The 13,079-nt window shown below is 45.5% G+C and overlaps 1 protein-coding gene across 1 annotated transcript in view; it reads right to left on the bottom strand.

Annotated features, from left to right (window-relative positions):
* The window catches only part of smyd3 (SET and MYND domain containing 3), a 675,783-nt gene that overhangs the window by 59,609 nt on the left and 603,095 nt on the right, over positions 1–13,079 (bottom strand). The window contains exon 10 of the mRNA XM_078405373.1: positions 2,218–2,392. Within this exon, the coding sequence (XP_078261499.1) occupies positions 2,218–2,392 (175 nt within the window). The remainder of the gene's footprint in view (positions 1–2,217; positions 2,393–13,079) is intronic.

The following is a 13,079-nucleotide window of genomic DNA, read 5'->3' as shown; positions in this document are numbered from 1 at the left end:
CTTTCTCATCCACTCCTTACACACTAGCGGCAATTTATGGTGGCGAATTAACCGACAAACCAGCAGGTCTTTGGGATGTCGGAGGAAGCCCAGGCAGTCACAGGGAGAGCATGCAAACTCCACTCAGAGAGCAACCAAGATTAGGATTGAACTCAGGTCTCTGGCGTTGTGCGAGTTATCTTTTACTAAAAGATAGACACAAAAAGCTGGAGTAACTCAGCAGGACACGTAAAATCTTTGGAGAGATCTCCTTCTCTCCAGAGATGCTGCCTGTCCTGCTGAGTTACTCCAGCTTTTTGTGTCTAAATTCATTTTTAAACCAGCATCTACAGTTCCTTCCTACACATTTTTTACTAAAAACTAGTTTAGAAGCTTAGCAGCCAAATTTCTGCACATTGCAAGGTGCAATAGAAAGCGAAAGGAAGTGAGACCTCAAAACAAAAGTATTCAAGAGTATGGAAATGTCCACATCGCCAAATCCGGCTCTTTGTTTCAGTAGGGAGCAGGGTATGTGTTGGTCTGTCCTGGCAACAGAGAGCACCTGGCAAATGGAAAGGTCAGTGAAGTTTTCTCCCCAGCCAGCTGATGGCCAACTCGGAGTAAAGTCATGTGCTGCAGTTCGCAGAGGAACCTTCTACTCTGTGGAGAGTCCAGAACAAGTGGTCAGAGCTGATAATACGGGAGGTGGGTTGTTCAGAACTGATGTAAGGAAGGTTTTAGTACAAATGGTGAAAGTCTGGTATTTTATGCTAGAGAAAGCTGCAGAGCCTTAGGTCATCTGAAGAGCATGAAAATGTGAAAATAAAGACCAAGAGAGTTTTGCTCATCGAAGGTTTTAAGGGATAAAGAACAAAGGAAGGTAAACGGAATTGAAATACAGATCAGCGAGATCCAATTGAATAATGAAATCGGCTCGAGGGAACGATAGCTTCCACCTCCAGCTGAAATCACTTCTGAGAGTATGGTGGCACATTTGTTATCAAGAGTGAAACTGAAACGTTAACAAATTAAAATATCGCAGAAAGATGACTAAGCAGATTAATGACATTCTTTCTTGGACATAGTCTTTTTATCGCCCTCAGTTCAGTTTGGTTTATTGTCACGTGTACCAAAGGTACAGTGAAAAGCTTTTGTTGCATGCTAACCAGTCAGCAGAAAGACAATACATGATAACAATCGAGCCATTTACAGTGTATGATAAGGGAATAACAAGTGCAAGGTAAAGCCAGTAAAGTCCGATCAAGGATAGTCCGAGGGTCACCAAAGAGGTAGATACTAGTTAAGGCACTCCTCTCTGGTTGTGGTAGGATGATTCAGTTGCCTTATAACAGCTGGGAAGAAACTGTCCCTGAATCTGGAGGTGTGCGTTTTCACACTTCTATACCTTTTGCCTGATGGGAGAGGGGAGAAGAGGGAGTGGCCAGGGTGCGACGTCCTTGATTATGCTGCTGGCCTAGCCGAGGCAGCATGAGTTATAAATGTTGTCAGTAGAAGTTAGGTTGTTTGTGTGATGGTCCGGGCTGCATCCACAAAGCGCATTGAAGCCATGGAAAGCTGTGGATATGTTGGGGGACCCCCCATCATTAGCAGTCAGCAGTTAGCTTAGATTTAGGACCATAAGGTATGAGACATGATTTCAATAAAATACATGAAGACATATTATACCATTTGAGAGAGGCATGCTAAAATTGACTTGGTAGGAATGATAAACAGGGAATCTCACATTACAGATTTCACCACTGGAGATGGTTGCAATTTGATGCCTCTTATGCACACACACGCAGACATGCACACAGAAACACGCACACACAGAGATGCACTCAGAAACACACGTATGCAGTTATGCACAGAAACACACAGAAACACACACAGATACACATACACACACCCACATACACCCATGCTCGGACTCACCCATGTATACCGAAGGTCTGAAGATTCTCGACCCGAAACGTCACCTATTCCATTTCTCCAGAGACGTTCTCTGACCCGCTGAGTTACTTCAACTTTTTGTGTCTATCTTCTGTACTCTGAGACAGGCAGACTCGCCACACACTAAACCGAGACAGACAGACGTACACATACAAGCGAGCAAGCACACACAACCTCACTCTATACCGAGACACACAGATATACGCGCACACACACCCTCACTCTATACCAGGACAGACAGACCGACGTACATACACACGCATGCACACACATATAGCAGCTTACTGGTAGGGATGCAGAGTCCTCAGGCCATAACACAAGGCCTCCTCCCACCTAGCGAGGTGAATGTAAGCATCCATAGTGGCGTCGAGCATCTTCAGCAGATAGAGGTTTGTGTCTGGAAGGTCGTCTTGGCTTTTACTTGTAAAAGCTTGGCAGGTGTCCACAAGCTGCTCCCACTCTGTTATTAACTTCAGTTAAGGAATAAGGATAGAATATTTTAAAGAAACTGTTGGTATTATTTTACAAAACGCAGCTGCATTTTGCTAAAAAAGGCCATCTGCTCCGTTCTGCAGGGCCTGGCTGCTTTATTCTTAAACAAAGATCACATGCATTTTGTAACTCTGATATTCCTGCTTTACACATTGTCAGAACAGGGTGCCAGAGAGTTCAAAGCAGTGGTGACAACTTATTTTGGATTGTATGTGACCGATCGTATTCATAATGAGATCATATAAGAAAATAACTGCAGATGCTGGTACAAATCGATTTATTCACAAAATGCTGGAGTAACTCAGCAGGTCAGGCAGCATCTCGGGAGAGAAGGAATGGGTGACGTTTCGGGTCGAGACTGAAGAAGGGTCTCGACCCGAAACGTCACCCATTCCTTCTCTCCCGAGATGCTGCCTGACCTGCTGAGTTACTCCAGCATTTTGTGAATAAATCATAATGAGATCATGTTCTTTCAAAAGTCAGTGGAAGTGACTTGACAAACCCAACAGAAAGCTTGGTCACAGTTTATTCACCAAGTCATTCCCAAGGCCCTCAAGATATCCTTATCTTCGACAGTCTATGCTGTACCTGATAATCCTGACGCCATAAAACCAAATGAGCGGCAGGCATGGTGGTGCAGTGGTAGAGTTGCTGCCTTACAGCGCTAGAGACCCGGGTTCGATCCTGACCATGGGTGCTTGTCTGTGTGGAGTTTGTACGTTCACCCCGTGAACTGCGTGGGTATTCCCCAGGTGCTCCGGTATCCTCCCCCACTCCAAAGACGTACAGGTTTGTAGGCTAATTGGCTTGGTATAAAAATATTAGTTGTCCCAAGTGTGTGTAGGATAGTATTAGTGTGTGGGGATCGCTGGTTGGCGAGGTCTTGGTGGGCTGAAGGACCTGTTTCTATGCTTGATCTCTAAACTAAACTAAACTAAATTAAATAGTATTGCCTAAGGACTAAAGGCAGCACAAAATAACTCTGACCATGCCAAACAAACCCATCAGTTACCTACGTTCTGCTCCAAATTCTTTCCACAAAAAAAAGTTGCACATTTATAATAAAAAACAGTAAATGTTGGAACTACTGAGCATGTCATTAGTGGAGAGGGAAAGAGAATTAACATTCTAGGTTGAAGGAAATGAACTTGGGCGGGTCTGGAAATATTAAGGAGGTATACTTTGAGAACAGAGACTACAATTCAGTACGTTTCAAAGCTGTTGTGAATTGGGAAAAGTTTGGTTGGTCTTCAAATGAATGTCTTGAATTGGAGTAAAGGCTGATTTCAATATTAGAAGTGACTGTTTCGCCGATCACTAGTGTTCGGTCCACCAAGGCCTGCTGGATCTCCCGGTTGATGGCCATTTTAACATCCTTTCCCATTCCCATACTGACCTTTTTGTCCTGGGCCTCCTCCATTGTCAGAATGAGGCCACACACAAACTGGAGGGACAGCATCTCATATTCTGCTTGGGTAGCTTACAATCCAATGGAATGAACATTGAATTTTCCAATTTTAGGTATTTTAGATTATTAACAGGAAGAGTTTAGCCAGAGAAGTGGGTCACATTAGCAACCAAAGGAGTAATCTATGTTTAGTTTAGTTTAGTTTAGAGATACAGTGTGAAGACAGGCCCTTCGGCCAACCGAGTCGGCACCGACCAGCAATCCCCAAACATTAACACTATGCTGTACACACTAGGGACAATTTACACTTATACCAAGCCAATTAACTTACAAACCTGTACGTCTTTGGAGTGTGGGAGGAAACAGAAGATTTCGGAGAAAACCCACGCGGTCACGGGGAGAACATAGAAACTCTGTATAGACAGACACCCATAGTCGGGATCAAACCCGGGTCTCCGGCACTGCAAATGCTGTAAGGCAGCAACTCTACCGCTGCCCAACCGTGCCGCACAAGTGATGTGAATTCCTTGGGATGTGAATGCCAGCCAAGTGATGTGACTGAGTTCCAAAATGACTACTTCTCTATTCACTAAAGATAAAGACGTGGAAGATAGTGAGTGTACGGTGGGGTACGTGGATAAACTAGAGCATATCAATGTTAAATAGCACGAGGTGCTAGATATCATGGGACACATAAGGGTTGATAAATCCCCAAGGCCAGACGAGATCCATCACAGGTTACTATGGGAGAGCAAGGGAGGAGATGGCTGGGGTACCGATAGAGATTTTCTCATTAGCCACAAGTGAAGTACCAGAAGACTAGAGGATAGCTAATGTTGTTTGATTTAAAACAGGCAGTGACAGTAAACCAGGTAACTAGAGGCTGGAGATAGACACAAAAACCTGGAGTAACTCAGCTGGACAGGCAGCATCTCTGGAGAGAAGGAATGGATGACGTTTCGGGTCGAGACCTTTCTTCAGACTGAAGGCTGGTGTTTTACTTCAGTTGGAGGGAAATTATGAAGAAGGTTCTAAGGGATATACTATTTATGTACATTTGAAATTGATCAGGGATAGTCAGCATGGCTTTGTGAAGGGAAATCCTGTCTCCCTAATTTGAATGGGTTTTTTGAGGAGGTAATGAAGGAGATGGTGGAAGGCAGTGCAGTGAAGGCATTGTTGATGCTCAGTTATCAGCAGGCGCCAATCAGTGCAGATTGGTAACAATATCTCCTGGGTGAACCCATCCACACATCAACTCTCAGGTCTGTGTGCTCAGCCCACTGCTCTCCTCCCTTTGCACTCACAAAGGACGTTCTTTTAGGAAGGAGATGAGGAGGAATTTCTTTAGTCAGAGGGTGGTGAATCTGTGGAATTCTTTGCCACCGAAGGCTGTGGAGGCAAAGTCAGTAGATATAATTAAGGCAGAGATAGATAGATTCTTGATTAGTACAGGTGTCAGAGGTTAAGGGAAGAAGGCGGGAGAATGGGGTTAGGAGGGAGAGATAGATCAGCCATGATTGAATGGCAGAGTAGACTTGATGGGCCAAATGGCCTAATTCTACTCCTATCACTAATGATCTTATGATAACTGTGTAGCTAGAGGCAGCTCTAACGTCATCTATAAATTTACCAATGAAACCACAATGTTGGAGAAATGAGTCATCATACAGATGAGAGATAAAACACCGGTTTGAATGGTGCCGCAAAAACCTTTCATTCAATATCAGCAAAACCAAGGAACTTATTGTTGACTTCAGAAAGAAGAATTCGGGTGATCACGTGCCACTTTGCATTGGTGGGCTGATGGAGGAGCTTCAAGTATCTGGTCGTTAACATCGTGGATGATTGGTCTTGGGCCCAGCACATGGATGTAAGCGTGAAAAAGATGCACCAGCGCCTCTACTTTCTTAGAAGTTGAAAGAGGTCCGGCATATCACCAAATCCTCCAACTATTGCCACAGATGCATTGCAGAAAGTATTGACTGGTTGCATCATGGTCGAGTACAGCAATTCCAATGCACAGGAAATCACGAGGCCCAGTATTAATAAAAGCAAGACAGAGAACTGCCTCTGGGAGTCTCAGAAGGTTTTACAGTTAGCAGGATACCTTAGAAGTGTAACTTAAGGAATGCAGAAGCAACAAAGTTAATAACGTGGTTATCTGCTTTTCATATCATATCATATATATACAGCCGGAAACAGGCCTTTTCGGCCCACCAAGTCCGTGCCGCCCAGTGATCCCCGTACATTAACACTATCCTACACCCACTAGGGACAATTTTTACATTTACCCAGCCAATTAACCTACATACCTGTACATCTTTGGAGTGTGGGAGGAAACCGAAGATCTCGGAGAAAACCCACGCAGGTCACGGGGAGAACGTACAAACTCCTTACAGTGCAGCACCCGTAGTCAGGATCGAACCTGAGTCTCCGGCGCTGCATTCGCTGTAAAGCAGCAACTCTACCGCTGCGCTACCGTGCCGCCCAATGCTTTTGTAATGCTAACCTCAGGATATATTTCAGCTGGGCCATTGGGCCGAGCTCTTCACTGAAATAAGCAACCTGAGGGACCAGTTGAGGTCTTATTTTGAAGATGGCATCTCTTACACTGCAGCATTCCTTCAGTGCTGCACTTGAAGGTCTACAGGATTTTCGTGCTCACATATCTCTGCAGCAACATGTGAATCTACAATTTTGTGACTTAGCAACAAATGTACTCCCGGATGATGCACCAAGTCAATTTTAGCCATAATTACTCCCCCTAATTGAACCTTCAATGCAAGACCTTGCTTACGTGATTGAGCCAAATCCTTCTGAATACCAGAGGAACTCACACGATGCTAAATAACCTACCAGCACGTCTTTGGGATAGAGTCAGAGAGTCATTCAGTGTGGAAACAAGCCCCTCAGCCCAACTTGCCCACATCTACCAACATGTCCCATCTACACTAGTTTCACTAGCCTGCATTTGGCCCATATCCCTCCAAACCTGTCCTAACCTTGTACCTGTCTAATTGCTTCTTAAATGTTACACTAGTCCCTGCCTCAACTACCTTCTTCAGCAGCTTGTTCCATACTCCCACCGTCCTTTGCGTGAAAAAGTTACCCCTCAGATTCCTATAAAATCTTTCCCCCTTCACCTTAAACCGATGCCCTCTGGTTCTCGATTCCCCCACTCTGGGCAAGAGACCCTGTGCGTCCACCTGATCTATTCGTCTCATGATTTCATACACCTCTATAAGATCAAATCTATGGATATTGCAGGAAACTGGAGCACCCGGAGAAGACCCACGTGGTCATAGGGAGAATGCGCAAACTCCACACAGACAGCACCAGAGATCAGGATTGCACCTGGATCACTGGAAATGTGAGGAAGCCACACTTTTGATTCACCACTGTGGCACCTGCAGACTTTGGTTGGGTGATCCACTAGACTCCCATTACCTACCAAGCACAGTTCAGCAGGGAAGGTTGAGTCCTCTTGCACTTGGTTGCAACTCCAGCAAAATTCAAGAGGTTCAGCACCAGCCAGAAACATAGAAAATAGGTGCAGGAGGAGGCCATTCAGCCCTTCGAGCCAGCACCGCCATTCATTGTGATCATGGCTGATCATCCACAATCAATACCCCGTGCCTGCCTTCTCCCCATGTCCCTTGATTCCACTAGCCCTTAGAACTCTATCTAACTCTCTCTTAAATCCATCCAGTGATTTGGCTTCCACTGCTCCCTGTGGCAGAGAATTCCACAAATTCACAACTCTGGGTGAAAAAGTTTTTTCTCACCTCAGTTTTAAATGATATTTATTCTAAGACTGTGGCCCCTGGGATCTGGACTCGCCCAACATTGGGAACATTTTTCCTGCATCTAGCTTGTCCAGTCCTTTTATAATTTTATATGTTTCTATAAGATCCTCTCTCATCCTTCTAAACTCCAGTGAATACAAGCCTAGTCTTTTAAATCTTTCCTCATATGTCAGTCCCACCATCCCAGGGACCAGTAAACGCTGGCCTTCCAATTACACCAACACCCAGTCAATGAGTAAATGGTGAGTTTTCCCCTCTGAGATTGATCAGGGTCCAATTTGTGGAGAAGGTGAAGTCCACATATGGGAAATGTGACCGTAGCCCATTGTTAAACCAAACACCAGAGCAAAATCCACTGGCTTTGAAAAAGAATAATACCCTTATCATTTACGCCAATTACTTTGAGTGACAAGATAAAGTAATCCGAGGATCTATCTGAGTGAATGAATGCAGATATTTTTGTAACAGAGCCAGGGCAGTAAAGGCTTTGTTTCAACTGTGAACAAGCCGGTGGTTCCTTTGCTATAATCACACTCCAGTGGCTTTGATCAGCTCTTGTCTTGTGGTCTCCCCTCTGTTTGAAATACAGGTACATGAACAAATACACACATGCTACATCTGTACTAATTAAACAGGAACTCCACCCCTAATTGACAGGTGGGAGGACTGCACTGTTTACACACAAAACAATTTGGAATCTGCCCCAATGCACAGCTGTGTGGTGAAGAAGTAGAGACTCGAAGCAGACGAATGAATGTTTGATGATGATGAGTACTGACAGAACCGAGAGCTTCTTGTCTGCAACACTCGCAACTCCACCCCCCCCTCCCCCCCCCCCAGGAGAAGTGTCATGAATAACATGATCGTTGCTTTGTTTTCTCCTTGAGATGAGTGCGAAGGCCACCATTGATTGCCCTGCTCTTTCTGCTTTCAGGCCAGGGTTGTAGTAAGAACACTGCAGAAGCTGTTCTCACCGGTGTGTTGGCCTGGGCACGATGATCCAGGAACACTGTCAAGAGATGTGGCCAAATCAGGGAACTGTGCAACTTGCGACCGAGGTCTTTGTCACAGAGGCTACGGGCAAGAAAGTTGCTTGTCAAAGTAACTCGATGAGTTGACAAAGTGCACTGCATCCTAAGCTGTAAGCTGCAGACTCATGCAGGGCAATGGCAAAGCAACATAATTAAAATTAAAAAAAACAGATGCTGGAAGTCGGAAACAAAAATGCTGGAAACACTCAGCAGGTGAGAAAGCATCAATGAAAAGAGAAGCAGTTAATCCCTCAATAGAACTGGGGGAGAGAGAAAAAGACGGTAGTGTTTGGTTGCAGAGAAGCTAAGGGGAGGTATGGTTGAAACAAAGGGGATTTCTCTGTTATGGTGAGACAGTAATGTAGCTGTCACTCCCTTGTCAGTGTAAGCACTAGGAATTGCAGATGCTGGAATTTTGATCAAAACACAAAGTGCTGGAGGGACTCAGTGGGTTGGGCAGCGTCTTTGGAGGGAATGGATTAGTGACATTTCAGGTCAGACCCCTTTTTCAGACTCCAGTTGCAGAGACTTCAGAGGCTGAAAAAGGGTCCTGACCCAAAACGTCGCCTATCCATTCTCTCCACAGATGCTGCCTGACCCGCTGAGTTCCTCCGAAACTTTTTGTTTTGCTCCCTTGTCTGTGTAACATGTTTGTATTGGTACAACCATGGGACAAGCCCAGCAGTCAAGACTATATACAAAAGAAAACAATGAAAAACTAGGCCAAAATGATGCCAACAAGTAGAAATGGCAGTTCTGATACAAACAGAAGAGTGTTATCAAATTGAATCCAAAGGCCTCAGTGTGCCCAGACTGGAGATGAGGTGTCCTTCCTCAGGCTTGCATTGGGCCTCATTATTGTGATCAGATAGCTGCAGATCGATGGGCCACTGGGCGAAGGGATAGGATGATGAATTAAACTCTCACCAGTGGCATTGGCTGTGAGGATTAAAGGGAAAATGTTCCTGCAGCTGATATAATTCCCAACTGAAGAAGAAGCTGGTCGGAGTTGTTGGAAACAAGACATCACAGCACCCCAGTAATGGCTGCGGGACTCCATGGGGAATTGTCATCCGCTGCTCCAACAACAATGAACCTCCTGCGGCCATCAGGTGCAGAGTGGGTAGGAAGGAACTGCAGATGCTGATAGATACAAAATGCTGAAATAACTCAGCAGATCAGGCAGCATCTCTGGGGAACGGGAACGTTGACATTTCGGGTTAAAATGCTTTTTCAGACTGAGGGTCAGAGGTATGAAAAATCAGAGCCGGCACCGATGACCCAGGAAAGCGGGAGCCCACAATGGTCCATTGTTGGCTGTGGAAGAGTGGGGCCATGTGCTGACAGTGGGAATCAAATGCAGCACCTGTATCGGTTCAAGCTTCTGCATGCTGGACCAGCATCTTAACTGTTCTACCAAGCCAGGGATTATAGGTTTGTAAAAAAAAAAATTATTCAGGAAGAAAAACTACATAACTTGGAGGAATGCCCAAAACAACATCGTCTACAGTATCTGCTTTACAACTTGCTTTGGATAAAATATGCATGAATCAAATCAAAATGCAATAATAAATAAAATATAAACAGGTTAAAGTGGCAGCCGGTAACAGATGACTTTAATATTACAGCAATTTCTTGTTGCTGTAGTGGATGGCTGCAAGGACTTGGTGGGAGTGTCACTGAAAGTGCAGTCTGGGGAGTGAGACAAGGCAAGAGTTGTGCTCAGGTCAATGCGACAACAGGGGTAGTGATACGGAGCAGGGAGCAGAGGTGATGAGGTGGCAACCTGTCTCTGCGACTGGGTAGGGGCCACAAAGGGGGATAATTGATACTCTTGTGAACTTTTTTGCCCCATTCAATGAGAAAGAGGTGAGAGTGAAGCCATGTGAATGAGAGAAAACAGGAAGAGGGTAGAAAAGAAGGCTGTCTGAAGAAGCTTCTCAACCCAAAACGTCACCCGCTGAGATACTCCCACATTTTGTGCCTTTCTTCAATAGAAAGGAAGGGGTTGATTGGACAGAAGAGTGTGAATGACAGGAGCAGACTCAGTGTTAAAGGGGAGGGGGGAAAAAAGAGAAGAGAGATGAGCCGATGTACAGCCACAGAGGCTATCTGACGGAAAATGGTAAACAAAGCCAAACTGCACCAACTTACACAGCTGAAGACGGGTCTCAACCCGGAACGTCACCCATTCCTTCCATACAGAGATGCTGTCTGTCCCGCTGAGTTACTCCAGCATTTTGTGTCTATTTTCAGTGTAAACCAGTATCGGCAGTTCCTTCCCACACAGCTGGTCTGCACTGGCTCCAGCTACCTCAGCAAGAAGTGATACTACGGTAGAGTTGCTGCCTTACAGCGCCAGAAACCCGGGTTCGATCCTGACTGCAGGTCCAGTCCGTACAGAGTTTGTGCGTTCTCCCCGAGATCGCATGGGTTTTCCCGGGTGCTCTGGTTTCCTCCCACACTCCAATGACTTACAGTTTGTAGGTTAAATTGGCTTCGGTAATAATTGTAAATTGTCCCTAGTGTAGTATGTGCTAGTGTAACGGGGATCGCTGTAGGATAGTGCGGCATCGCTGATCGGCGTGGACTCAGTGGGCCGAAGGGTGCACTTTCACGCTGTACCTCTAAACTAAACTAAACTAAACTAAACTAAACTGTCCCCGGGATCACTAGTTTGAGGACGCACAGAGAAAAAGACCCAAAACCTGCTCCTGATAACTGTCCAGTGACCAGCCAGGCAACACATGCACCAACTGAGAGCGCCATTGATTTCCCCCTCAGCCCTGACAAACCTGTCAATCTCACTGACCCCCCGGACCAAGAGCCTGTGAGAAACTATAACCATCCACCCACCCTCCACCCCCTGACAGAGGAGCTGCACAGGGCAAAAGTGAAGGGCAACCTATGATGGGAGAAGTTTCAGAGAGAACTGGGCCTCTTCAAGTGGCTGCCTTCAGACCAGCTTTGGCAGCACTTTACCTGCTCCTCTCCAGGGAGGGAAGAAAGAGATTCCGGTCATTTTCATGAAACTATTAATCATCTACGTATTAAAACAGTTAAGTTGGTCAAAGAATATTGAGCAGGAGAGATTCATCTGGATGGGAAAATGAGTGGATCTAAAAGCAGCCACAGGGAAAATGTAATTTTCAAATAAATGGCACTGTACGTAAGTAATGTGATACGTTTGAGATCAAAAACAACAAAGCCTATATCTAAATAGGGTAGGAGGTGCTCACTAAAAGTAGTGACACAGCCAAATGACATTTTTCTTAAAAGCATTTGGTTTTAATGCTGGAGACAGAACGGTGTTAGACCATTTTGGCTAGACTCACTTGGATTACCGTGAACTATTCTTCATGGATGTTCAGGGGAAAGTGTAAAATGTTTGGCGGAAGCAATCATCGGGAAAGAATGAACTGCTTAAGGCTCGGACTTCTTGAAAGGACAGAAAGGAAAGGGTAGACAAAAAATCTTGAAAGGATAGACAGAAAATCTGCAAAAGCAAAAAAACCTGCAGATGCTGGGAATCTGAAATAAATACTGAAGCAGGTCAGATAGTGGAGGTGGAGAGAGAAGGAGAGTTCATATTTCGGGTTAATAAAACTTTCCTTACTGAGATGCCGCCTGACTTTAGACTTTAGAGATACAGCACAGAAACAGGCCCTTCGGTCCACCAAACCAATCTGACCAGCGATTACCCCGTATACGAACACCATCCTATACACTCAGGGCCGTCTTAACGCATGGGCCTGATGGGCACTTGCCCGGGGGCCCACGAGCATAGGGGCCCCATGCTGATCTGTGTATGTTAAGTGACTTGCAATAAATAAATACTACTTTAAAAATGTAGGTTCAATAAGTGCTTTTTTCGCAACATTTTCGGTCACTAAGTGCTTCTCACAGCGATCTGTAAGTGCTTTTCGCAACAATGTAGCACCCTAAGTCCATCGCTAAGTGCTTTTCGGTAAGTGCTTTTCGCCAGCACGACAGGGGGGGGGGGCTGGTAGGGAAAGGGGGGTGGGGGAGAATAACGGTAGGGGCCCCAGTACACTGCTTTGCCCGGGGGCCCATAATGCTGTAAAAACGGCCCTGTATACACTAGGGATCATTTATAATTTTACCGAAGGTAATTAACCTGGAAGCCTGTATGGCTTTGGAGTGTGGGAGGAAACCGGAACACCCGGAGAAAACCCATGGGAGAACAAACAAACTCCATACAGACAGCAAGCACAGTCAGGTTCAAACCCGGGTGAGCGGCATTGTAAGGCAGCAACTGCGCCACCGTGCTTGGTGAGACTGTCTAGCAGTTTCTGTTTTACTTGGTGCTTGGTGAGACTGTCTAGCAGTTTCTGTTTTATCCTGGAGGCTGATTGTAGTTGTGCGCTAAACTGTTATTGCAGGGTA

This window comes from Rhinoraja longicauda, chromosome 9 (genome assembly GCF_053455715.1).
Source record: "Rhinoraja longicauda isolate Sanriku21f chromosome 9, sRhiLon1.1, whole genome shotgun sequence".
NCBI lineage: Eukaryota > Metazoa > Chordata > Chondrichthyes > Rajiformes > Arhynchobatidae > Rhinoraja > Rhinoraja longicauda.
The sequence above is the reverse complement of the archived record's forward strand: the minus strand, read 5'-3'. Positions and strand labels throughout refer to the sequence as shown.